Below are 26,390 nucleotides of genomic sequence, written 5' to 3'. Positions count from 1 at the left end.
AATTAAACACAAAACTAAAGGCTGACTGTATTCCTCTTTCCAGAGACCATGGAGGGCAAGTGCTGTCTTCATGTTCTCCATTTACCAAGCTCAAGAATGCTAGGAGCTCCTGGGAGGATGCTGGTGTCCTGGCTTTTACATCTGGTGCCCCAGTTTTTGTGGCTACTGCCCAGGGATCACCACTTGATTGCCTGGCCCCTCTGGCCAGTGGGGTTTGTGTTCATGAGTTCAACAAGACAGAAGCAAAGAAAGAAACAGGTCTTCACTGGGCAATACCCACAGCTCAGCTCAGATGGAGCAGGCAGAAGTGCCCCCATCCCAGTCTTACCCTGAAAGAGGTATATTTGCATACTTTAGAAGATGCTGCCTGACAAGGCTGGGCCTGTGGCATAGTGGTTATGTTGGTGAGCTCCTCTTTGGCAGCCCAGGTTTGCAGGTTTGGATCCCCGGCATGGACCTACACCACTCATCAGCCATGCTGAGGCAGCAAGCCACACACAAAATAGAGGAAGATTGGCACAGATGTTACCTCAGGGTGAATCTTCCTCGTTAAAAAATATATAAAAGAAAAACTGCTGCCTGTGGTCTTTGCTTCCAGTCGGCCTGAGTCAAGGTGCTGACTGAGATCCTCCCTTTGTGACAATGACAGGTCTTGGCACACCCTCAACCACTGAGAGCCGCTAAAAATAAATCACAAAGACTGGTGAGACAATCAAGAGCTAAGACACAGTTGAACAATAAGGTTCATCTCCTATGCGAAGTCACTCTTTCAACACCGCGAGAGGTGGCTGTTTTATCTAATGAATAGAAATCAAGAGAGAGAGTAAGGAAAAATTGAAGAAACAAAGGAATATGTGCCAAATGAAAGAACAAGATAAAACTTCAGACAAAGATCTTAATGAAATGAATATAAGTGGTTTGCCTGAAAAGGACTTCAAAACAATGGTCATAAAGAAGCTCACTGAGTTCAAGAGAAGAAAGAATGAGCACAGTAAGAATTTCCACAAAGAGATAGTAAAGATAAGAAAGTAGCAAATAGAAGTCACAGAGCTGAGAAATACAAGAACTCAACTGAAAATTACAATAGAAGGGTTCCATATCAGAAGAAAGAATCAGTGAAGTCAAAGACAGGGGAGTGGAATTCACCCCCAATTAGAGCAGAATAAAAAAGAATGAGAATGAGTGAAAATAGCTGATGGCACTTATGGGAGAACGTAAAGCAGACCATCTTTCACATTATAGGAGTCCCTGAAGGAGAAGAGAAAGAGAAAGGGGCAGAAAACACAGAAGAAATGATGGTCAAAAACTTCCCTACTCTGGGCAAGGAAATAGTATTCAGATTCAGGAAACACAGAGAGTTCCAAATAAGTTGAACCCAAAGAGAACCACACCAACACACATTATAGTTAAAATGTCAAAAGATAAAGACGAGGATAGAACCTTAAAAGTAAGAAGAGAAAAAAAAAGAACTTGTAATGTACAAGGGAACCTCCATTAGACTATAAGCAGATTTTTCAGCACAAACTTTTCAGGTCAGGAAGGAGTAGCACAGTATCTTCAAACCATTGAAAGAAAAAAGCTGCCAACCAATAATACTCTACTTAGCAAAGCTGTCTTTTAGACTTGAAGGAGAAATAAAGAATTTTCCAGACAAGCAAAGGCTAAAGGAGTCCAGCAACACTAGATGGGATTTCCAAGAAATGTTAAAGGGACTTTGTTAAGCTGACATGAAACAGTGCTAATTAGTAACAGGAAAACATATGAAAGAATAAATATCACTGGTAAAGGTAAATATACAGTAAATTCAGAATAATCTACTGTTCTAAAGGTTGGTTAGTCACTTATAAAGGTAGTAGAAAGATTGAGACAAAAGTAGTAAAAATATAACTACAATAATTTGTTAAGAGATACACAAGATAAGATTTGTATTCTGACTTCAAAAATGAGTAAAAATGTAGAACATTAGAATGCAATCAGATTTAAGTTGTTATCAAGTTAAAATAGCCTCATAACTAGGAGTTATTTTAGGCAAGCCACATGGTAACGTCAAAGCAAAACTTGTATTAGATAAACAGAAATTAAAAAGAAAGGAATCTAAGCATACTACAACAGAAAGTCATCAAATCACAAAGGAAGAGAAGAACAGAACAGAGGAATTATAAAACAGCAGGAAAACAATTAACAAAATCGCAAATACAATAAGTACATACTTATCACTAATTACTTTAGATGTAAATAGACTAAATTCTCCAATCAAAAGAGATAGAGTGTCTAAATAGGTGAAAAAAGAAGACCCATCTACATGTAGCCTGCAAGAGACACAATTTAGACATAAGGACACACACAGACTAAAAGTGAAGGGATGGAAAAAGATGTTCACTCCAAATGGAAACCAAAAGAAAGGTGGGGTAGCTGTATGTATATCAGACAAAATAGACATTAAAACAAAGATTGTAACAAGACCCAAAGAATGTCATTACATAATAATAAAAGGGTCAATACAACAAAAGGACATAAGATTGCTAAATAGCAATGCACCCAACATAGGAGCATTTAAATATACAAAGCAAATACTAACAGACCTAAAGGGAGAAACAGACAGCAATACAATAATAGTAGGGCACTTTAATATTCCACTTTCATCAATGCATAGATGCTGCAGAGAGAAAATCAATAAAAAAAATCAATATTAAATGCCAAATTAGACCAGATGGACTTAACAGACATATGCAGAAAATTGCATCAGAAAGAGACAGAATACACATTCTTCTCAAGTGCACACAGAACAGTCTCCAGGATAAACCACAAAACAAGTTAAGTACAAAACAAATCTTACTACATTTAATAAAATTGAAATCATATCAAGCATCTTTTCGAACCACAATGGTATGAAACTGGAATTCAATGACAAGAAGAAAATTGGAAAATCAATCCACAATTATGTAGAGATTAAACAACATGCTACTGAGTAACCAATGGGTCAAAGACAAAAATCAAAAGAGAAATCAAAAAATACCTTGAGACAGATGAAAATAGAAATACAACACACCAAAGTGATGGGATGCAGCAAAAGCAGCTCTATGAGGGAAATTCATGGTGATAAATGCCTACATTGAGGAACAAAACATCTGAAATAAACAAACCAACTTTATACCTCTAGGAGCTAGGAAAAGAACAAACAAGCCCAAAGTTAGTAGAAGGAAGGACATAACAAAAATCTGAGAGAAATAAATGAAATGGAGACAAAGGGGCCGTAGAAGAAATCAAGAAAAGTAAGAGCTGGTGTTTTGGAAAGATAAACAAAATTGACAAACCTTTAATGGACTCACCAAGATAAAAAGAGAAAGGACTCAAATAAATAAAATCAGAAATGAAAGAGGAGACATTCTCACTAATACCACAGAAATACAAAGGCTAATAAGAGACAACTTTCACAATTATACCACCAAATTGACAACCCACAATAAATGGATAAATTTCTAGAAACATACAACCTATGAAGACTAAATCAAGAAGAAATAGAAAATCGGAACAGATTAATTTGTAGTAAGGAGACTCAGTTAGTAATCAAAACCCTCCCCAAAACAAGAGTCCAGGAAAAGGTGACTTCACTGGTGAATTCCACTAAATATTTAAAGAAGAATTAATGCCAGCTCTTCAAAAAAATAGAAGAGGAGGGAATACTCCCAAACTCATGGTCTCAACATGGCTAGCATTACCCTAATTCCAAAACCAAACATGGACACCACAAGAGAAGAAAATTACCATCCACAATTCCTGGTGAACATTGACACAAAAATCCTCAACAAAATATTAGCAAACCAAATTCAACAATACATCGAAATGCTCAGACACCATGATCAAGTGGGAGTTATTCCAGGGATGCAAGGATGGGTCAAAATTCCCAAATCAATCAATGCAATGTACTACATTAACAAAATGATGATAAAAATTATATGATCACCTTAATAGATACAGAAAACGCATTTGAAAAAATTCACAGTTTACTTTACTCTCAACACAGTGGGTAGAGAGGAAATGTACCTCAACATAATAAAGGCCATATATGATAAGCCCAGAGCCACCACTTGTCTTGACATGAGTACAGCCACGTTTGGCCGCTCCATTGACCTATAGCCACCAGCACACAAAGAAATAAAAAGCTGCTTTCTGTGTGGTGGAAACTGGCCTTTTCCCGGGAACTGGCCTTTCTCCCCCGGAGGGAGTTGCCAGTTGTAACATTTCAAGGCTCTTGGAGCGTTGTAGCACGGGATGGACTGGCCATCTGTGCCGGGCTAAGACGATAACCAAAGAAAACAATGCACGTACACAACTGCTGGGCTGGGACGTTAGCCAAGGGGCTCAGTGCACATACGCCACTGATAACCATTTGTGCATGGAAACACTGGATGCTTGCTCTGTAAACTCTGTAACTGCTTATATAAACTGCTGGAGACTGAGACCCGGTGAGAGTTCCACCTGTGGAAGGGACACCTTGCCCAGGACGTGTGATCCTTGCCCAGCTGCGTCGATTGACAGGACTCTCCCGGCAGTGGGGCGTGGATATTGTGAGTAACTGATTTGATGTGAAGTAATTGATTTGATATGAAGTAATTGATTTGATGTGTTCTCTTTTCAGTCAACCTGGTGTTTCTCTTTCCGGTTGATTTGTGTCATTTCTCTTCAGCCGATGTGGATGTTTTCCCTTTCCAGTCGGGCTGATGTTTTTTCCTTCTTAATATTTGACCTATTCAGATCTGTTTGCAGACTATCGCCTTTACTATCCTCTATATAATAAAATATACCTTCAGTCCATTTGTTTGGAGTGGAAAGTGTCTTTTACATCTCCGATCAAATCCCCGAACCTCTCATAACACCACTACACACAATGGTGAAAAGTTGAAAGCTTCTCCTCTAAGATCAGGAACAAGACAGAAATGGCCACTCTTGCCAGTTTTATTCAACATAGTATTGAAAGTCCTAGCTAGAGCAATTAGGCAAGAAAAAGAAACAAAAGCATCCAGTTTGGAAAGGAAGAAGTAAAACTGTCATTATTTGCAGATGACATGGTGTTATATTATAGAAAACCCCAAAGAATTCACCAAAAACCTGTTTGAACTAATAAACAAATTTGGTAAAGTTACAGGATACGAAATCAATATATAAAAATCTGTTGCATTTCTATAAGCTAATAATGAAATATCAGAAGGAGAAATTAAGAAAACAACCTCATTAACAATTGCATCAAAAGAATAAAATACCTAGGAATAACTCCATCCAAAGAAGTGAAAGACCTATATACTGAAAACTATAAGAAAATGATAAAAGAAATTGAAGAAAACACCAACAGAAAGATATTCCATGGTCATGGATTGGAAGAATTAATATTGTTAAAATGTCCATACTACCCAAGCAATCTACAGATTCATAGCAAAACCTTTCAAAATTCCAATGGCATTTTGCACAGAAATAGAGCAAACAATCATGAAATTGTTTGGAACCACAAGAGTCCAAAAAGTCAAAGCAATCCTAAGGAAGAAGAACAAAGCTGGAGGATTCCTGCTTCCTGATTTCAAACTGTAATTCAAAGCTATAGTAATCAAAACAGTATGATATTGGCATGAAAACAGACACACAGAGCCCAGAAATAAACTCACACATATATGATCGATTAATTCATGAGAAGGGAGCCAAGAATATATAGCAGGGAAAGGACAGTGTCTTCAATGAACAGCATTGGGAAAACTGGACAGCCACGGGCAAAAGAACGAATCTGGAGAAAACGAAACTAACTCAAAATGGATTAAAGATTTAAGACCTGAAACCATAAAACTTCAAGAAGAAAACAGAGGGTAACGTCCTTCACATCAGTCGTGGAGATGATTTTTCAATTTGACATCAAAAGCAAAGGCCACAAAAATGAAAATAAACAAGTGGGACTATATTAAACTAATAAGCTCCTGTGCATCAAAGGAAACCATCAACAAAAGAGGTTCTCCCTGACAAATGGGGGAAAATGTCTGCAAATCATATATCTAATTAGGGATTAATATCCGAATTATGTAAAGTACTCATAACTCAATAGCAAAAAAACAACCCATCTATTTAAAAAATAGCCAGAGGATCTGAACAGACATTTCTCCTAAGAAGCCATCCCGATGGCCGACACGTACATGAAAAGATGCTCAACATCACTAATCATCAGGGAAATGCAAATCAAAACCACAATGAGATGTCCCCTCACACCTGTTAGAACGCTATGATCAAACAAGAGATAACAAGTACTGAGGAGACTGTGGGAAGAGAGAACCCTTGTGAACGGCTGGATGAAATGTAAATTGATGTAGCCACTATAAAACAGTATGGAAGTTCCTTGAAAACTTAAAAAGAGACCTAGGATATGATCCAGGTATTTAACTTCTGGGTATTTATCTGAAGGAAATGAAATCACTATCTCCAAAAGATATTTGTAACCTTATGTTTGTTGCAACATTGTTTACAATATGCCAGACATGGAAGCAACCATGGAAGCAACCTAAGTGTCCATCGATGGATGAATTAATGAAGAAAATGTGCTGTATATATACAACGGAATATTACTCAGCCATAAAAAACAAGGAAATCTTGCCATTTCTGACAGTACGGATGGACCCAAGGGCATTATTCCAAGTGAAATAAGGCAGACAGAGAAAGACAAGTACCATATGTTCTCACTTATACGTGGAATCTTAAAAAAAAATAAACGATAACAATGAACTCATAGATACAGAGAACTGATTGGTGGTTGCCGGAGGCGGGTTGTGGGTGGGGTGGACAACATGGTGAAGATGGTCAAGAGGATTATAACATAATTGTCACGGTCATGTAATGTATGACATGGTGATTACAGTTTCATTACTGTATCGTATATTTTCAAGTTGCTAAGTGAGTAGATCTTAAAAGTTCTCATATGAAGGGGAAAAACATTTGTAATTATGTGTGGTAATAGATATTAACTAGACTTCTGGTTATGACCATTTAGCAATACATGCAAATATCAAATGATTACGTTTTACATCTGAATCTTATATAATGTTATATGTTAACTATATCTAAGTAAATAAATATTTTCCTTATATCCAAGGAACACTGAAGTCTGTTTCATACTGATAATAGCTTCCTCTTCAAGGGTCTCATGCTTTGGAAATTCATTTTGGACTTATGCCTAGAATTAACATTGAGGCCCTTGACCTATTATTTGTATCACTACATTTTTCATTCATGGAGTACCCAATTTAAGTGGGTTCACTTTTAAAAGGAACTGTGAAATATAAAGAAGGGGAATATTATTGTAGAGAAAGAAAACACTTGGAAAAGGGCAAAGGAAACATGGAAATAAAAGAAATAAAAGACTCTGTTGAATTGAGCGGCCTTTTGTTCCTGTGATGGTTTTAGAAAATTCCACAATGTCTTCAACACAGCTCCTTCCAAAAACTGAAGCCTAACTTGTCTCCCCTTGACTGTGCTGGACTTAGTGACTCACTTGTAAAGAATAGGCATGGCTGAAGCGACAGTGTGTGACTGGGTCATAAATGGCATGGAAGCTTCCTCCCCTCTGTCTCCAATCACTAGCTCTGGAGAAAGTGAGCTGCCATTCAAGCAAGCTGTGGAGATGCATGTGTAGTATGGAACTGAGGTTTCTGCCAAGAGCCACGTGAGTGAGCTGTCCTGGAAGCAGGTCCTACAGCCCAGCCTAGCCACCCAGGAACTGCAGCCTACACCAGCATCCTGACTGCAGCACAGGAGTCTGACTCAGAACTGCCCAGCTAAGCCACTCCCAAATTCCTGACCCCTAGAATCTCTGAGATAAGGCAGTTTTGTTGCTTTAAGCCAATATGTTTTGGGGGAAATTTTTTACACAGAAACAACTAATAAACTAGGTATTCAAAGACACCAGGCTTACCCAATATTTTAGCTCAGATACTAAAATGACATTAGTTAGAGAAATATATATTCATACACACACATGCACACGTATATTTAATGTTGAATAGCAAAAAAAAGAGTTTTTTACAAAGATGTGTTTTTGATCCTCAGAATTGGCTACTTTGAAAAGCAAAGAATGTTTCTAAAGCCTCTATTTTACATAAACAGTGAGGCAAATGTTTAGATTTATTGTATCCCTATGATTTTGTGTTTAAGAGAAAGTAATTTCAGAATTAAGAAGTAGGTCAAGATATGAATGGAACTTACAGCTACATCTGGGAGAAGGTGCCCAGCCTGAACTGGTGCATTTTCCTGTATTTCCTTGGCATTAAATGAATGGCATTAAAATGAGCACAGCCTCATATCCTTCCCCTCTATCACTCATTTCCCTCACTGTATCTCTCATCTTATGTATTTCTGCCTCCTGGACTCTTGAATCCTGTTTCTCCAAAGCCATCACATACTTCATGATGTTCCGTATGCGGCAATGAATCCATAATAGATCACTTCAACTACTCTTTTCACTTCCTTCAACTTCCTTGGCTTCTGTAGTTTTCATAAGGACTGCTTACAAATATTCTGAGTCTCTTCTTCCAGAAACTTGGTAGGATTACAGATCCGTGCCCCTTTGAAGTAGACATGGCTATATGACTTGCACAGCTCAAGGAAATGAATGTGTAAGTAATATGTTTCCCTTTAGGGAGGAAGTTGTAAAAGCCGTTGTGTGAAATTTTATGTTCTCTTCCCCACAGCTGCAGTGATTAAGGAAGGGCATGGAAAGATGATGTCTCTCTCTCCTGATTCTTACAATGGATATAATGAGCAGAATCCATTCAGAATTACATTGGAAGTTAGCATGAATAAACTAAAGTTTATTTCCTATTCATACTGAGATTTTGGAATACATTTTTCTTACTGTAATAAAATAACCTAGTCCAGGGCGTGGAAAACTTTTTATGTAAAGAAATCAGATAACAGGTCTCTGTCACAACTATTCAACTCTGCAGTTGGAGCACAAAAGTAGTCAAAAGCAATGCATAAACAAATGGAAGTGGCTGTGTTCCAATAAAACATTGTTTACCAAAAAAAAAAAAAAAAACAAAAAAAAAAATAGGATGCTTTTGACCTGTGGGCTCTTGTGTGCTATCCTCTGACCTAGTCTATCCTAATGTATAAAGCTCCTTCTCAGTCCTTTCCATCAACTTTGCTCTATCTCAGCAATGGATCAATTAGCAACATTCATTTTCTAATAAAATACCATTTCTTTTAACAACTGTAGACATGTAACATAAGCATTTATGGTGGTGCCATGTTGTATTTTAGACTAAAATCGTGTGATGGACGTTCAGCATTGCCTGAAATCCATTTATATGCCCCTAATTTACTTCCAATTCCATTTCCCAAAGAAAGTGACCCCCAGTTTCCTCATTTTCCTCAAGCCACCTAACACAATTGCTCCTTCATCAACAGGTAATAAGTCCCTGCATTCACAGAAAACAGTTGAGAGTAAACGCTGGGGGCGCCCTAGATTTCTCTCCAGTATTCCTTCAACTCCAGCTATATTTGATCTGGACTTAAGCCTCTCCCTTAACCTTTGATGATAAGGTGCTTTTTTTTTTTTTTTTTTTTTGTCGTATTCATTCTAGCTTCTCTCGTTTGTCACTTGCTGTGAATCATGAACCATTGTTGACTCCTTCCCTCTCTCACTGTGTCAACCACTCTCTCTTAAGCTGATATGCAAGCTCCTCCAATGTTAAACTCCTTCTCTCAACCCTGGGTCCAGGTTCAGCGAACGTACAATATTTCTCCTCCCCTTCACAGCCCAAATCCTTAAAATACCATCTTACACTTGCTGTCTCCTTTCCCACCTCCCATTTATTCCTCAACCCACTGCTATCTGGCTTCTGACATCTAAATTGTGCCGGCACTGCTCTGACAAATGTCACCAATGTCCTCCAATTTCCAAATCCAGAAGTCTCTGTAGTCCCCATGTCACAGTGGCTGGTATATATCATGGGCTCCTTAATTGTTTGTTGAACTGAAGACACGGAAACCTTCTGTGATATTTGACACTGTTGGTCACTGACTTCTTGAAGATCTCCAATGCCTCACATTCTTATGTTCTCCTTACCTTTGTCTGAACAGCAGTATTTTATTTTACTTATTTCACTTCTAGCTGCTCCTCTTCCTCTACTCTACTTAAATTGTTAGGCCCTGCCAGCTTTTCAGGTCTCATCTCCTACCACTTTCCCACTCACTCTCTGTACTACTAACACGATAGCCTTCTGTCCTGTCTTCACACAGACCAAGCTCATTCCTATCCTCTGCACTACCTATTCTTTATTTTTGAATGATTCTACTCTGGATCTTCCTATTGATTCTTATCGCCACCTCGGAAACTTCTTTCCTGGAGACCCTGCAGGTATTGTGTGAATGGATATCTAGCCTTTAAAGTTGGTTCCATATGAGTTTTTGAGTAGATTCTGTTGTTTTCCTCTTCACATTCTCTGTGTGACTCAAGACACTTTCATGATAAAAAGCTACCACCGTTACGCTAATCACCTCTTCAGTGGGATCCACATCCATCTATCCAACTGCAGCTTCACACTGTTGGTCCATGCATATAATTCAGAGGCATATCTAACGTTTTATGTCAAACTAAAGCATTATACTTCTCTCCATAGATGTTTTTCCTCCTGTGTTCAACATTTTAATTTGTGACACAAGAATCCCACAAGAGAAGACTGGAAATTTACCCCACACTCCTTCCTACTCATCACCCTGATATTCAGTTAAACACCATATTCTAGAAAGTTGTCATTATTGCTTATATATCTCCTCCTCCTGCCCTGTGTATGTTTAGCTTCTAGAGGTATTGCAAAAGTCTCTTGATTGGTCTTAAATTTATTCTCCATTGTGCAAGACCAAGTTTGATAGATCTCTATTGCTAACTTGATAATATACTTATATTATCAATGATTATATTAGCATTAATAAAAATAATATGTGACCACCTAAATACAAGGTTTAATTAAAATATGTCTTCAATGCTTGCTGTTTATTGACACAAACCTCAAAAGAGCCTGAAATGTGTTCCTTTATTTTGTTTTGTTTTTTCTCTCTCACTTCACTCTGCTATATCTATCATGGTTTCACATACCCCTGCAGTCCAGTTTACATATCTCAGTTTTTAGTTCATATTATAACTGAGCTTAATACCAATGTTTAAAGACATAGCTACGAGGTATAGAAAATATGTGTTTTGCTAAGACACTAGCCAAATAATATTGGGAGAATTTTGTTAAATTATTTAAGAGTTGAAAAAGATAAGGTGATTATTTTCAAGCAGTGGACATTACTCCCTTAATGAATTTTAATCCTCTACTGTCATAATCTTCATTATAAAATGATGATATTAAAATATTGCCAGGACAGGTGCCTCTATTCAGAATAACAATCTTTGAGACTGTCCAACTGTGTGGGGCCATGTTTTTCCTACTGTTAGAAACAACCTTAAAGCATTTAAAATCAGAATAATAATTCAAGGTTAGCACTCTATGTTGTGGATCACTAGAAAATTCTGTCTGCTCAAGGAACAGATGGATTTGGATCAAATGTGGCTTCTAGTTGGCAGGTCTAGGTACTTTTAATTATTCCTGGAAACGACATAGTCAGAGGCTGTCCCTTATGGGATACAGAGACCAAAGTTTTCATGAATCACCCTCAAATAAAAGCCCTTACACATACAAATCATAGACCAGATGAACGAAAATTTAAGTGTTTTATCCAGGATTATTATCTGTAAATTTCCTCTTATTCTTTAGTTCCAAATTTCTGATAGATTTGGGGAAAATAAGATACAGAAATTTGGAATTCATCATCTATCAGCAAGTAGATCTTTCCATTGTACCAGGAAAATAAGAAGTATTTGTGATATATTAGCTGAGGTACAGAGAGTGGAGTTCCTTTTAATAAGAAACTTCTCTACTTCTAGTTAACGTAAAACGCATTTCAATAGGATGACGCATGTAGTAAGAGAGAGTGCATGCTTATCTAATTTGGGGAGAACTTCTCTTTATTTATATTGATGTTTGGTAAACTCTCTTGTGAAAGAAAGTGCCCAATCCAGTGCATCCCAATTCTGGTATCTCTCTCCCGAAAGAAAGCAGGATCTGAAAGCATACAGTCTTGAATTTTTATTATGACTTGTGACTGAGAAAATGAGAAAGAAATTCTAAAAGGAAAATGTTTTAAAAATGGAGAATCTTTGGGTGTGTGTGTGTGTGTGTGTGTGTGTTTTTGTGTGTGTAAACGAGTCAAGTTTGAAGAAGCCTAGGAGTTATAGTAACTCATATAAGAAAAACAGAGATTGCACATTGTTAAAACTATCAGGTGTTGAGCAAGACTTTTAAGAAAGTGGCTAAGTGACCAAGAAAATAAATAATTAGATGACTTCTATGAAGCAGTGCTGCTGACCTGAGTCCTATGTCCAAGTAAAATTGAATCCTCAAAATCTTACTATGAATTCACTGACCCTGGAATGATGGTTTATTCTAACGTGTATCCTCAATACAGGACAAGGGGTCTGACATAAAATAAGTGGTTTATAAGTTATATTTTGATGATTGGATGGATAAATTAACTAATTATTTAGAAGAGCCTCTGGAAGTAAAACACACGGCAGCGTTTAATGCCAGGGGACGTGTGCGCCCACTCTCCTGGCTTAGGAAGCATGGATGCCATGAAGACAAACAGCTGGACGCCACACACCATTAGCCTAACTCGGATCTAATGTGGGTTATTGCTGTCTTTTGTTTATTAACTTCTTTCTAAAATATTTTCTTAACGATGCCTGAAAGTGGAGGTCCTTCAGTTGTCTAGGAGGATGTATTTTTCAAGGTGCTGTTTGTGGGCTCAATTTATTTGTTAAAGAAAAGAATAGAATCAACACAAAAACTGTAGTTTAAAAAAAAAAAAAAGGATCAGTAAAACAAGGTTTATACCTGGAATTAGGATTTAAAGTTCAGAGTGCTCTTAAGAGATCAGCTGTTTTCTCCCCGTACAGTAAGGAATAATCTGTAAAGTCATCCTTTTACAATGTCCGGTGACCTCTGATTGTGTGTATGATACATGGTCACTTGTTTCACTCACTACAACAGCTCTCATCAAAATATAACTCACCGGTTTTCATAAATGTCTGCAAATATCTCAGCACAGTTCTTACCACGCCATAGCTGTATCTTCTTGCAATTCTTCTTATGATATGATTTCTTAAACTCCTCAACTATCTACCTTCTATCTTCTAAGTGATTATAGGATGACACTTTCCCTGTTAAAATGAAGTAAGTTAAGCAGAACACAATATTCCAGACATAATTTTTGGTGAGTGAAGAACACAGCTGAAATGATCTCTTTGTCTCTGTAGAACATCTTTCCATTTTGAGCCTAAAAGAGTTAGTGGTTTCTTTCAGTGCCATCGTCACTGTTGATTCATGGTAAGCCTGTGGTTAATGAAATCTCCATTTTCTTCCACTTAATTCCATTGTCAATTCAGGGTTTTCTCATATAATATTAATAAAGTTTACTTCTTTAAAGCTAAATGCTGGCAGTTAGAAGACCAATCTAACTGTTTGAGAAGTGTATCTACCTGGGAATTGAGAAGTCTGGTACAGTCCTGGCTCTGATCTAGACTTGCTGTTTGACCCGCACCGTCTACTTAATTAGGTATTGAACTTACCGTTCCTGTTTATGTCTATCTTCAGAGTGAGAGATTCATACGAATTGATCTCAAAATGGCCCTTGCACACATAAAATTTTAAGATCTATACACATATAATAGTTGATTTCTATAAACACTAGTACTCCACTATGAGAACAAATAAACTTCTCAACTGTAAGGAGTACGTGAATTAAAATAATTGATAAAATATACAACAAAAGATATAGAAAAGAAATAGAACATTACATGAAGGAGCTGCACTCCTTCCAAATTTAGTGCACGCATCTCCTCTTTCACTGTATTCAAAACGTTTATTATATTTATATGGAAATTATTCATTTTCTTTATAAGTTATCTTCCTAGATACAGAATATGCATTTAAAGTTTCCAATACTTTGCAGGAAATTTCTAAATAGAAGGGATTAAATTCCAAAATGTTTGCTATATATTAAAGGACTGTGTCCAAGACCAATTAGTTATATAAAGACTCACTTTGTTTCCATTGGGTAAATCAGGCAAGCAAACAAAAGTTCTGTTCTGACTTGAATGCTTGATGAATATTTTATCTGTTTTTATCAATATTCATTTTTGAAGGAAGTTAAAATTCAGATTAACATTATGTTGCTCTTTTTATCTGGTCTGAAGATAAACAGTCCTCTTGAAATAAATAGTGGCCAGTAACACTCATCCACTGGTATGTAGAATTGGATATACATATTGGATATTGATAAGTATTTTCACTGAGTGATCAGCGAAAATTACATATTTTTTTAGTTTTTGATAATAGAGTAATTATAGAAAAAACACTTTGTCAAATAAATTAATCTAACTCAGTTTTATCACACCTCCTAGAAGTAACTGACATTCTGCATTTGTGTTTTCAATATCCATCCAAGTTTTCTGCCAAAAAGAGTCTGGCCATCATCTTTGATGCCATCATCTCTGATGCCATCATCTCTCAAACATATTTCCCTGGGATTAAAGCAACAATAACAAATTTCCCAAGTCCTATTCTCCCACCTTTCTAATCTGTTTTCCTGTTTGAATCTTAATGACCTTTTTTCTTGTCAGTTCATTGATCCACTCAAAATCCTTCATTGATTCCCAATTCAGTTTGAATACAAGACAAATTCTTCACCATGGTGTATGGAGCACCTAAGAAACTTGTAACAGCCTATCTTCATCCATCATTGACTTATCCCACACTTGCGTCCTACACTACAGCCCCTCAAAACAGTGGCCATAGGGGAGCCAGATGCTCAATGAAGCCTCAGTGCATTTGCATTCCTCTCCATGAGCTTCCTTTGACTGGTATGCTTTTCCTCTCCACAATTTATCTAAAAAATTCTCATTCTTCCTTTCAGACTTATCTTATGCATTAGTCATTCCAGCAAGGATTCACTAACCACAGAAATTTAGCTGTAAGAAGTAAGCCCCATCCATGAATTCTAGAGTATACAGTATTTGCTATGCTTAATATAAATATGTTTATCATTATTGACTCAAAGAACTAGTTTTGTTAGAAAGAGTTCTTAAGAAGAAGAATGCTTTCCTTTATATCTTATTGTAGGATAGACTCGACTAAGAAATTATAAATAAGTTGGACATTTTAGATAATGTTAAAATGTATGGCACAACTTTCTGCCCAACAAGTGTTGGTAAAACAAAGTATGGTGCTTTTAAATAAATTGTCCAGAATGTTTCATTACAAAAGCACAAGTCATCAGATGGGTCATGATGCACAGGTCGGCAGTATTACAAGTAAAGAAAGGGAATATAATTGCAGGGAAAGAAAACAAATCAGTGAACAATGTGCTAGAATTAATGCTCTGAAAATTATTGATTCACTTATTTATTTATTTAGTCGACATTTTTTGGTGATCCCTGAAATGAAAAGTGTAATTTATTGTCATTCCACTGGAAATTAAGGATACATAGAGAGTGATGTCAGGATCATTGTAACGACAATGATCCTGTAAGTTACAACTAAACGGACATCTATTAACCAAGAGAAGGTTCCTTACACAGCACAGCAGGATGCCTGAGAGATCCATGCAGCTGTACATCTGAAGGTGGTGGACTGGATGCCAGGGAAGCCGTGGAACTAGGGGAGCTGCTCCTTCCCCCTCCCTGGCAGCCGTGTTCCAGATTGTGGATCCTCACACAGCTGCCAGTGAGACTGAGTAGAGGTGGGCGAAGCCATCCCATAGGTGAACGCTTGTGGAGCAGTAGCCTGGCTCACAGGAGCACCACAGTGCTGTGGCGGCCCCATGCAAAGATGCCCTGCCGAGCAGCAGTCCAGCCCATGAAAGCATGACCTGCCTGATGAACACAACACACCAAGAGGCAGCCCGTCCCATGAGAAGCTGCTATGAGGGTCACCTGCAGCTGGCCCTTGTGAATGCAGAGCAGCCCAACTGGCACAACTATGAGCAGACGGGGCAGCAGCAGAAAAAACAGCTCCTGCCCCACGCCCAGCAGTGGCAGGTGAATCTGTGACGAGAAGCAACAGGCACTACAGCAGAACTGGTGACCCAGCCCCCAGTAGCAGCAACCCACACACCAGCCCCCACAAGAGCAGAGGCTATATACAAATCCCTGGGTCCCAAGACCCCTGCCAGCAACAGTGACAACTGTGAACCCAACACCTATGACAGTGGCTCAACCAGTACCCCAAGACAACCTGGAAACAGCAGTGCAGGTGATCCACGGTACAGCAGCATCTGAGCCCGTAGAGACCCAGTGACCAGAACCAAAGTAATGAAAGCTGTACACAAATAACAAAAGCTGATTACAACTGCAAATGTGCCAGCAGAGGATCAATTCATCAAACATGGTGAAGAACTACAGAAACACTGCAGAATAGAAGGAAAACGACAGATCTCCAGAAACCAAATCTGAAGTCACAGAAGATTACAACCTAAATGACAGAGAATTCAAAATATCTGTCATAAAGAAACTCAATGAGATACAGGAAACCTCAGGAAGACAGTTCAATGAGCTCAGGAATAAAATTAATGAACAGAATGAATACTTCACCAATGAGATTGAAGCCCTAAAAAAATCCCAAAGAGAAATTCTGGATATGAAGAAAACAATTAATGAGAGAAAAAATTAGGTAGAAAGCATTAAGAAGAGAGAAAACCTTATGGAGGAGAGAATTAGTGACCTCAAAGATAGAAATCTACAAATGCTTCAGGTGGAGGAGGAGAGAGAACTAAGATTAAAAAAAAATAAAGACATTGTTCAAGAACTACCGGAGTCAATTTGGAAAAGTAACATAAGGATTACAGGTATTCCAGAAGGAAGAGAAGGACAAAGGAGCAGAGAGCTTGTTCAAAGAAATAATAGTTGAGAACTTCCCGAACCTGGCGAAGGAACTGGACACACGAGTACATGATGCCAATAGAACTCCTAATTACGTCAATGCCAAAACCTTTTTTCTGAGGCATATGATATTAAAACTTTCAAAAGTCAATGACAAAGAAAAAATACTAAGGGCAGCAAGAGAGAAGGAAATAACCTACAAAGCAACCCCCATCAGGCTTTCAGCAGATTTCTCAGCAGAGACTTTACAGGCTAGGAGAGACTGAAGTGATATACTCAAAATAATGAAAGACAAACTCTGTCAGCCAAGAATACTCTATCCAGTGAAATTTTCCATCAGATATGACAGAGAAATAAAAGTTTTCCGAGATAAACATAAGCTGAGGGAGTTCATCACCACTTGACTTGCCTTACAAGAAATGATCAAGGCAGCCCTCCAACCAGAAACAAAAACCCAAAGTTTTACAAAGCATTGAGTAAAGAGATAAATACACAGACGAAACTCAGAAAATTGCAGCTCTCTATCAGAATAAGTTAGCAAACACTTAATTACAACATAAAAGATAAAGGGAAATAAAGCATTAAAAATAACTATAAACACCAGTTTAGTCACAAACTCACAACACAAAAAGGAATAATTTGTGACAACAAAAACATAGAAGAGGAAGAGGAAAGGGATGGAACCAGCTTAGGCTAATGAAGATAAGAGGATATCAGAAAATGGACTATCTTGTTTATGAGATCTTTTATACACACATCACAGTAACCAAAAAACAAAAACTCAGAGCAGATCCACAAATCATAATTAAAGAGGAAACCATCAGAGAAAACCACCAAACTGAAATGGAAGTCAGAAAGAAAAGGCAAAAGAAACAATGGAAACACAGAACAACCAGAAAACAAGACATAAAACGGCAGTCTTAAGCCCTCATACTTCAATAATCACTCTAAATGTAAATGGATTAAAATCACCAATCAAGACACAGAGTGGCTGGATGGATTAAAAAATAAGACCCAACAGTATGCTGCCTCCAGGAAACACATCTCAGCTCTAAAGACAAACATAGCCTCAAAGTTAGGGGATGGAAGATGCCACTCCAAGCAAATGGCAAGCAAAATAAGCCAGGTATAGCAACACCAATATCAGACAAAGCAGACTTTAAGATAAAAAAGATAATGAGAGACAAAGATGGGCATTATATAATGATAAAAGGGACATTCCACCAGGAAGACATTACACTTATTAATATATATGCACCTAACACAAGAGCACCAAAGTATATAAAGCAATTATTAACAGATCTGATGCGAAAAATAGGAAGAACACAATAATAGTAGGGCACCTTAACACTCCATTTATGTCAGTAGATAGATTATCCAGAGAGAAAGTCAACAAAGTAGAAACAGAACAAGGAATCCTAAAATGTATATCGAACAACAAAGGATCCCGAATAGCCAAAGCAATCCTGAGAAAAAAGAACAAATGTGGAGGCACCACAATCCTGGACTTCAAAATATACTACACAGCTACAGTAATCAAAACAACATGGTACTGGCAGAAAAACAGACACGCAGGTCAATGGAACAGAACTGAAACCCAAAAACAAAGCCACACATTTGGGGACAGCTAACCTTTGACAAAGGAGCAAAGAACATACAATGGAGAAAGGAAAGTCTCTTCAATAAACGGTGTTGGGAAAACTGGAGAGCCACGTGCAAAAGAATGAAAGTAGACCATTATCTTACACCAGACAAAAATTAATTCAAAATGCATTAAAGACTTGAATATAAAACCTGAAACCATAAATCTCCTGGAAGAAAATATAGACAGTACACTCTGACATCGGTCTTGCGATATATTTTCAAATACCATGTCTACTCAGGCAAGGGAAACAAGGGAAAAAAAAAATGGGACATCAGACTAAATAGGTTCTGCAAGCAAAGGAACCCATGAACAAAATGAAAAGACAACTCAGTCACTGGGAGAAAATATGTGTAAATCATCTATCTGACAAGGGGTTAATTTCCAAAATATATGAAACACTCAAAGAATTCAACAACAAAAAAACAAACAATCTGATCAAAAATGGGCAGAGGATATGAACAGACATTTTTCCAAAGAAGATATACAGATGGCCAACAGGCACATAAAAACACGTTCAAGGTCGCCGAATTTTAGGGAAATGCAAATCAAAACTACAATGAGATATCACCTTACTCCTGTCAGAATGGCTATAATTAACAAGACAAGAAATAACAAGTGTGGGAGAGGATATGGAGAAAAGGGAACTCTCATACACTGCTGGTGGGAGTGCAAACTGGAGAAGCCACTACAGAAAACAGTATGGCGAACCCTCAAAAAATTAAAAATAGAAATACCATGTGATTGGGCTATCCCACTACTAGGTATTTATCCAAAAAACAGGAAAACACAATGCATAAAGATATGTGCACCCTTATGTTCATCGCAGCATTATTCACTATAGCCAAGACGTGGAAGCAACTCAAGCGTCCCTCAAGGGATAAATGGAAAGAAAATGTGGTATATCTATATAGATATAGATATAGATGTAGATGTAGATGTATATCTAGATATGGACATAGATATAGATATAGATATATTTATACATATACATACAACAGAATACTACTCAGCCATAAAAAAGACAAAATCCTGTCATTTGCCACACATGCATGGACCTTAAGGTATTAGGCTAATCGAAATAAACCTGACAGAGAAAGACAAACACCCTACGATTTCACACATATGTAGAAGATAAAAAACACATGGATAAAGAGAACAGATTAGTGGTTACCAGAGGGGAAAGGAGTGGGAGAGGGGCAAAAGGGGTAAAGGGGCACATATGTATGCTGATATGCAGATATAAACTAGACTATTGGTGCTAAACATGACGTAGTCTATACAGAAACTGATATATAATAACCTACACTTGAAATTTACACAAGGTTATTAGCCAATATAACCATAATAAATTAATTTTTTTAAATGTTAAATGAAAACAAAAAAGAAAATATTCAACTTGTTTTTCAAAGAGATATTCCTTTTTATCTGCTGTTAATATTTTTGAAATATTAAATTGATTGTGATGTTAATGACTTTTAACAGCTAAGGTATAATTGAGATATAGTAAGCTGCATATATGTGAAATGACTGAATTAATGAGTTTTCCTTTATGAATCCATAAAACCATCACCATATGCAAGATTATGAAGATATCCAACACTCCCAAAGGTTTCTTTGTATTAAAAACAAGAAACCTCAACATATTTTAAAGTCAGATTCCAGCTCGCCTTGTGACGAGTACTGTATTTCCTACAGTAGTGTGAGCATAGTCACATATCTCCATGAATATTGCGAGTTCTTTCTCTGTGGAACTCAAGAAACAGAGAAAATATAATTTATTTTCCTCTTAGGAGAATATGAGATAATTTTTCTACTAAGTTATTCGCTATGAGGATATCACAATACAGACCATTCCCACTAGCTGATTCAATAAAAAGAAAAGACACATGAACGTAGATACGACATGAAGTTACATTTAAGAGGGAAGCTGAGAGTTCTGACCTGTTTCCGACTTACCTTCTCCATGAGCACAGGAAACCCAGAAGGGGAGAATGACACTGATTAGTAACAGCACGTTAGATGTTCCCAATGGCATATTAACACAAATATTCCAGTTGTGCTGTTTGGGGTTTTAAAACTGCTTTGTTAGCAGTTGTCAGTTGTGACTCTGAATTTAAGTGCACTGCCATGAAGCAAGTTAATTGAGGTCCCTTGGTAAATATCAAAGTTCAAAGAGCTTTGCAAAATCTCTCAATTCCTGTTAGTGCTTTCACAATCCCTTCTGGAATTCATTCCCGGATATGTACTTGTACAACTTCCTTTAGGAACAGCTATAGACTGGTTTCAAAAGTGATATGGAGCATTCTCACCGTTTTCCTTCCCCATACCACCAGGGGTTTACAATGACAAGACTCTGCAAAAACAGCAGTGCTGTGGTGAACACACAAGGAGCCTCCCTGAGAGGCATGGTTGCTCTTCAGGCAGGGTCAGCAAAGGAGTGGTCAATCCTAGGTTGTGGCGTCAAGGACTCTCTGTCCTGGGACACGTCCCTCCTTCACCAGGGGACGCACAGTAGTAGTCAAGGTAGCTGATATGTCTTAGGGAACACGAATTCATGAGAAAAAAATATAGGAAATAGAAGGACCACAATGAATTTCAACCACAATGAAAGAGGGGCATCAAACTAGACAATGAAAACCACGTGGAGGACAATTAGTGGAACAGATCAACTGAGAAATTAAAATTTGCATGATGAATATCTTTAAATAGATATGGGAAGATACTGGGAATATAGAGCAGGGGTAAATGGCTCTAAAGAAGAAACAATTACAAATACTGAGAATGGAAATATATTACCTGATTTAAATGACCCATTAAATGTGGAAAATAGAATGGTTGTAGGGAAATCTCATTGGTACACTAGAATATAAAATTTAGAAATTTCAACTTTATGACCTTAGGGCCTCCATGTTGTACAATTACAAAGGCACCTTTCACATTGTGTGGTTTGGGGGTTGGAAGTGGGAAGCAGAAACTACAAGGCAAAAGTGGACGAATTTGATTACATCACAATTAAGGATTTCTTTCAGTGAAAAGCATTGTTGACAAAACAACATGCAGAACGTTTTGGAGGAAGGCATTTGCAACATCGAAAATCAACAAGAAGTTAAAATGTATACTCTACAAAGAGCTCCCACAAATCAGCTATAAAAAGGTATAAAGCAAAGGAAAATGCTAATCAGATATAAATCAGGAAAGCAAGGATAAGAATTGACCCAATCATCACATGTGTGAGTACATACAGGCCAAAGAAATTCTCAGAGAAATAGGGGATTATGTGACAGGATTCATTTCAGAGTTATCTGTGCTTAGGAGCAAATTAGAGGCAACTCTGTGTCCACCTTTAGGAGGGTGGCTATGTGACATATATGAAACCCTATGCAGCAGTTAAAAGCAACAAAATAGATTCAGCAACATGGAAATATATTTACACAGTAGCAAGTAAAATAAAACTATGAGATAAAATCTATGATAAGCCTTCATTTACGGGAAAGAAAAGCACATACACAAAACAAGACAGTTTACAAAGATACATATTTAAGAATATACCAGACACTTTATAGTGGGTCCCAGTCTGGTGGTAGGGAAATGGAATCCAGAGTAAGAGATAAAAGGGGGGCATGTATAAATAAAGCTACAGTGACACCTTTCATAGGCCAATGATGATCACATGCTATGAAATGAGAAGTGTAATCAACTCAATCCTTGCTCCTAAGGTTCCCGATGTGGGCTGGGGAAAGCATGAGGATATGAGATCGTGGTCTCTGTCTTCAGGCAGCTTACATTTTTTGTTTATGTGAAATATGATTATAATCATATAATAATTAGAAAATTAGCTAGACTACTGCAATGTCTTCACGGCATACATGATAGACAATTATATCAGCTGGTTTTTCCCTATTTACAGAAAAATAAAAACAAAGGAATCTATTCATACAAAAATCATCTTATTGTAGAATTAAATGTGTCAAAGAAGATAAATTCTATTTATTTCACTTTCATAATTTTAATCTATTAAAATCAATTTTAATTTATTTTAATTGATTAAAGAATTTAATCAATTCTCTTTTGGTAGAAAATTTGTGGTAAACTATTCAACTAAAAGTCAATGATAATCCATAGGATGTTTTATTTCCACAAATCCCCTCAGGTGTTTATTTTAGAAAAGCCTTATTGCTGTGATTTCTTACTTTGCAGATTCACTCTTGCTGACCTGTAATGTCCTGCCTGGTTTCCTATCCCTACAGCCTAATAACACTGATAACTGTTCCTAAATAACCCACACCTGTGCACTGCCCCCTCACTCTCACTCTAATCTCACCCCCAGGTAGTCTCTCTACTAGGATTTCTAATAGTCAGGGAGTCCACAGGTGTTGGTTTGTCTGGACAGTCCTGATTTACATCTGTTGTCTCACATCATTATTACTAGAGCCCCCTTCACTCTCAAAAGTGTCCTTGTTTGCATAATCAATTACATGGTCCTCCTACCAATCCCTATTTAATGACTTCAACCCATGAATAAATCTCTAGGACAAAAATCAAAGTGTTGAGAGTCGAAAATCTTGCTTATGATTTATAATTATTTCTTTTTCCAATTTCCCACATTACGCTCACTATATGAACAGAGAATTAAAAGTGTACAAGATTTTCCAGTGTTAGGAATGGATTCTAGGATGAAATTAGAATTAAGGTTCACAAACCACTTTGAAATGGCGGTACCATTACCCTGAAAACCCTTAAAAGTGTTTTGATCCTGGTCTCTTATCCCCCCAAACCTATTGATACAAAGGGTTTTTTAACTTGTTTTGTTTTTCTGAGTTATGTTACTATAAGATTAGTTTACTAGGTTTAACCAAAGGGAAAAATCAGTCTAAATATTATAACAAATCATATTTACAAGTATGTTTTATATAAAATTCATATGCCACAATGAAAGAACATATTAAAAACTCAAGCTAAATGAATGTTAGAATTTCCATTTATAGTTTTTAAACAATAAATAATATCAAGAATTAACTTTACTTTCTGCATAGAGTTCTCCTGAGATGATTAATAAGATGTTAAACACCAAGTTTTTGGACCTCTTCTTCAATGGGTGCTTAATAAAGACTTTAACAATTCTAAGCCAGTAGGGACTTCTCATTAAGTACACAGCACTTCTCTTGAAGAAAAAGTTAATTATTTACGACATCTAAGTCCCTTTGTAGCAAGACATATTTCATTTAAAATATTTTTGAATAATGCTAAAATAACACAACTACGTTACAATACTTTTCATGCCAGAGTCCAGTAAGAACACGACAACCAGTAAGAGCCACAATAGCAGGAGCATAAATAATTAACTGAGACTGCATAGAAATCAGTATAAATTTTCAACATTAATTCCCAATTGTAAGTCCATAGAGTAAAGTTCACTTGTGGCCATCGATTTCTTTACCACCATTGATCAAATGAAGAGATGAACTTAGGATCACGAGGTCATGAATACTTGATGTTAAAATGGGGTGTTGTCCAGATCGAAAAATGCTTAAATCGAAAAATGACCTTGACTGTCTCATGCAATGATAGAATAATATTATTGATAGTCATGTGTAATTTTTTAAGAGTCTATTCTGTGGTAGGCGATGAGATGGGCGCTGTGCTGTGTTATCACTCATTTATGCGAAATGTTGTAAGTTTTCACCAAGTACTAGTTCATGTTCTGGTGTTGGGTACACAGCAGTGAAAAAATAGACTAAATTTACTGCCTTCTAGAATGCAGAATTAGTCTACATTCTAATGGGTTTTAAAGTATAAAATAATACTGTGACCTAGGGACTATTAGTCTGAATTTTGTAACTTTTTATGAAAATACAACATATTAAGAGAAAAGTGAGCGTAGCATAGCTGCACAGATCAATGGATTCTCACAAACTGATCACATTCGTGAAACCAGCACCCAGAACAAGGAACAGAATTTACAAGCACCTCAGAATTTCCTTCCAAGTCATTGCCTATGCTCACCTTCAGTGTGAAATACTATCTTGACCTCTAACAGCTTGGTTTTGCTTGGTTCTATACTACATATTGGAATCATCCAGTACTGTTTTGTCCCTCTGGCTTCTTTTATGTTGCTCATGACATCCACTCAGATCTGGGGCTGTAGTAGAGGGTTGCTTCTCTGTATAGTATTCCGTTCTGTTAATATGTCACAAATTATCTATTCATTCTACTGTTCATGGACAGTTTTGTGACTTCCAACATTTGTTTTAGAAAAATGCCTCAATTTCTGTATAAAACAGGAGCTATAAGCTATTCAAACTAATATAATAATTTAAGATAACAGACATGAATAACAGTGTTATAATCATTTTATGACGTCACGTTGTTACATACATAAAGCTATTAAATAATAAATAAAAATAAATATAAAAACAATTTATTATATAAATTTTTAAAAATTTAATACAAAGTCAGATTTTTGATGTTATACAAAGAAATCCAAAATCATCTTGCATATTCATGATAAGCTTTACTGTTTCATTTGACTGGATATACTGATAAAATGTTTACATTTACTTATAAGGAAGGCCAAGCACATCCATCACCATTTGAATAGCTTGCAGGGAATTTGTGATTTCTTCCATGTTATCTCTTCTCAAAACTCAACATGGTTTAAGTTTGTGAAAAGAACAAAAATCTTGCATTAAGAAAGTTCTCTTAAAAGAGTTACCTTCACCTTTTTGTCTTAACTAAAATGTGGCTACTCCTGAACACATCGCTTCCCTTATAACCCTCTCCAACAGGATGGAGGGCTGCATATTATTGCTAATACTAGTTTTAGACTATTTCTCTCCATCGTTCCTGAAAGAAAATCCCAGCTCCTTTGAAGTTTAGGCTATTTAGCTCCACCACTGCCTTTGGCTCATCTCCCAAACTCTCAGTGTTTTCTTCTTTGTAAACTTGGTTCCTGGTCTTCTCTCAACGCCCGTCACCATTCTCAGAACTTCAACATCTCTGTGGCCAAAAAGCCAACAACCTCATCTGTCAGTTTCTGCCTCCCTTTCCTTCTGTCCCACCCCAGCCAATCCCTTCTCACATGATCACATAATAGACTTGGTCACCACAAAGTGCCCTCCCCTGACGTCTCAACTGGAGACTTCCATTTCCCAACCACCACTTCTGATTCATCCTCGTCATTTGACTTAATACGTCCACTGCACATATGCTTCCACCTCACTGAGATCTCCATTCACTCGACCTCAACACATGCCCATGACCCATCGGAGTGCTTTTCTCACTTTCATCCTTGGCTGGCTTAGGTCCATCAATAGAATCCCCTTTGCAAATGCCATTAACGCTACTGTTTCTCCTTCCTATTGAAAGTTCTATTTGGACTCCAAGTTGAATCCAAATATCTGCCTTCTTCATTCCTGTACAGCTGGACATTGCGAAAGAAAAGTCACAGAACCAGACTGACTGATTTTATGCCCATAATTGCAAATCAAAATGGGCACTTGACATTGCCTAACATGCTTCCTTTCTCCTTCCCCAAGGTGACTATGTTATTCTTTTCTTCTTTTCAAATGTCCCCTCCACACCCTCCCTGATCTGCTTCTAAACTAATGTTTATGAGCTCCTACCTCAGTTCATGAGAGCGAAGCTCATACATCTTTCTCACACAAATCCTTTCTACTATATGCATTCCCATCTTCTCATTCTTTTCTTCCCTCTTAAAAATCCAAATATCTATCC

General features: G+C 37.1%; 1 protein-coding gene across 1 annotated transcript in view; it reads right to left on the bottom strand.

The window, feature by feature from the left end:
* LOC131399559 (complement factor H-like) overlaps nt 1-26,084 on the bottom strand; it is a 79,987-nt gene extending 53,903 nt beyond the window's left edge. Inside the window, exon 1 of the mRNA XM_058533899.1 lies at nt 25,937-26,084. Within this exon, the coding sequence (XP_058389882.1) occupies nt 25,937-26,084 (148 nt within the window). The remainder of the gene's footprint in view (nt 1-25,936) is intronic.
* Nucleotides 26,085-26,390: the final 306 nt, after the last annotated feature.

The sequence above is a fragment of the Diceros bicornis genome, chromosome 38 (genome assembly GCF_020826845.1).
Source record: "Diceros bicornis minor isolate mBicDic1 chromosome 38, mDicBic1.mat.cur, whole genome shotgun sequence".
NCBI lineage: Eukaryota > Metazoa > Chordata > Mammalia > Perissodactyla > Rhinocerotidae > Diceros > Diceros bicornis.
Note: the sequence above shows the minus strand (reverse complement) of the source record. Positions and strands in the feature narration are given on the sequence as shown.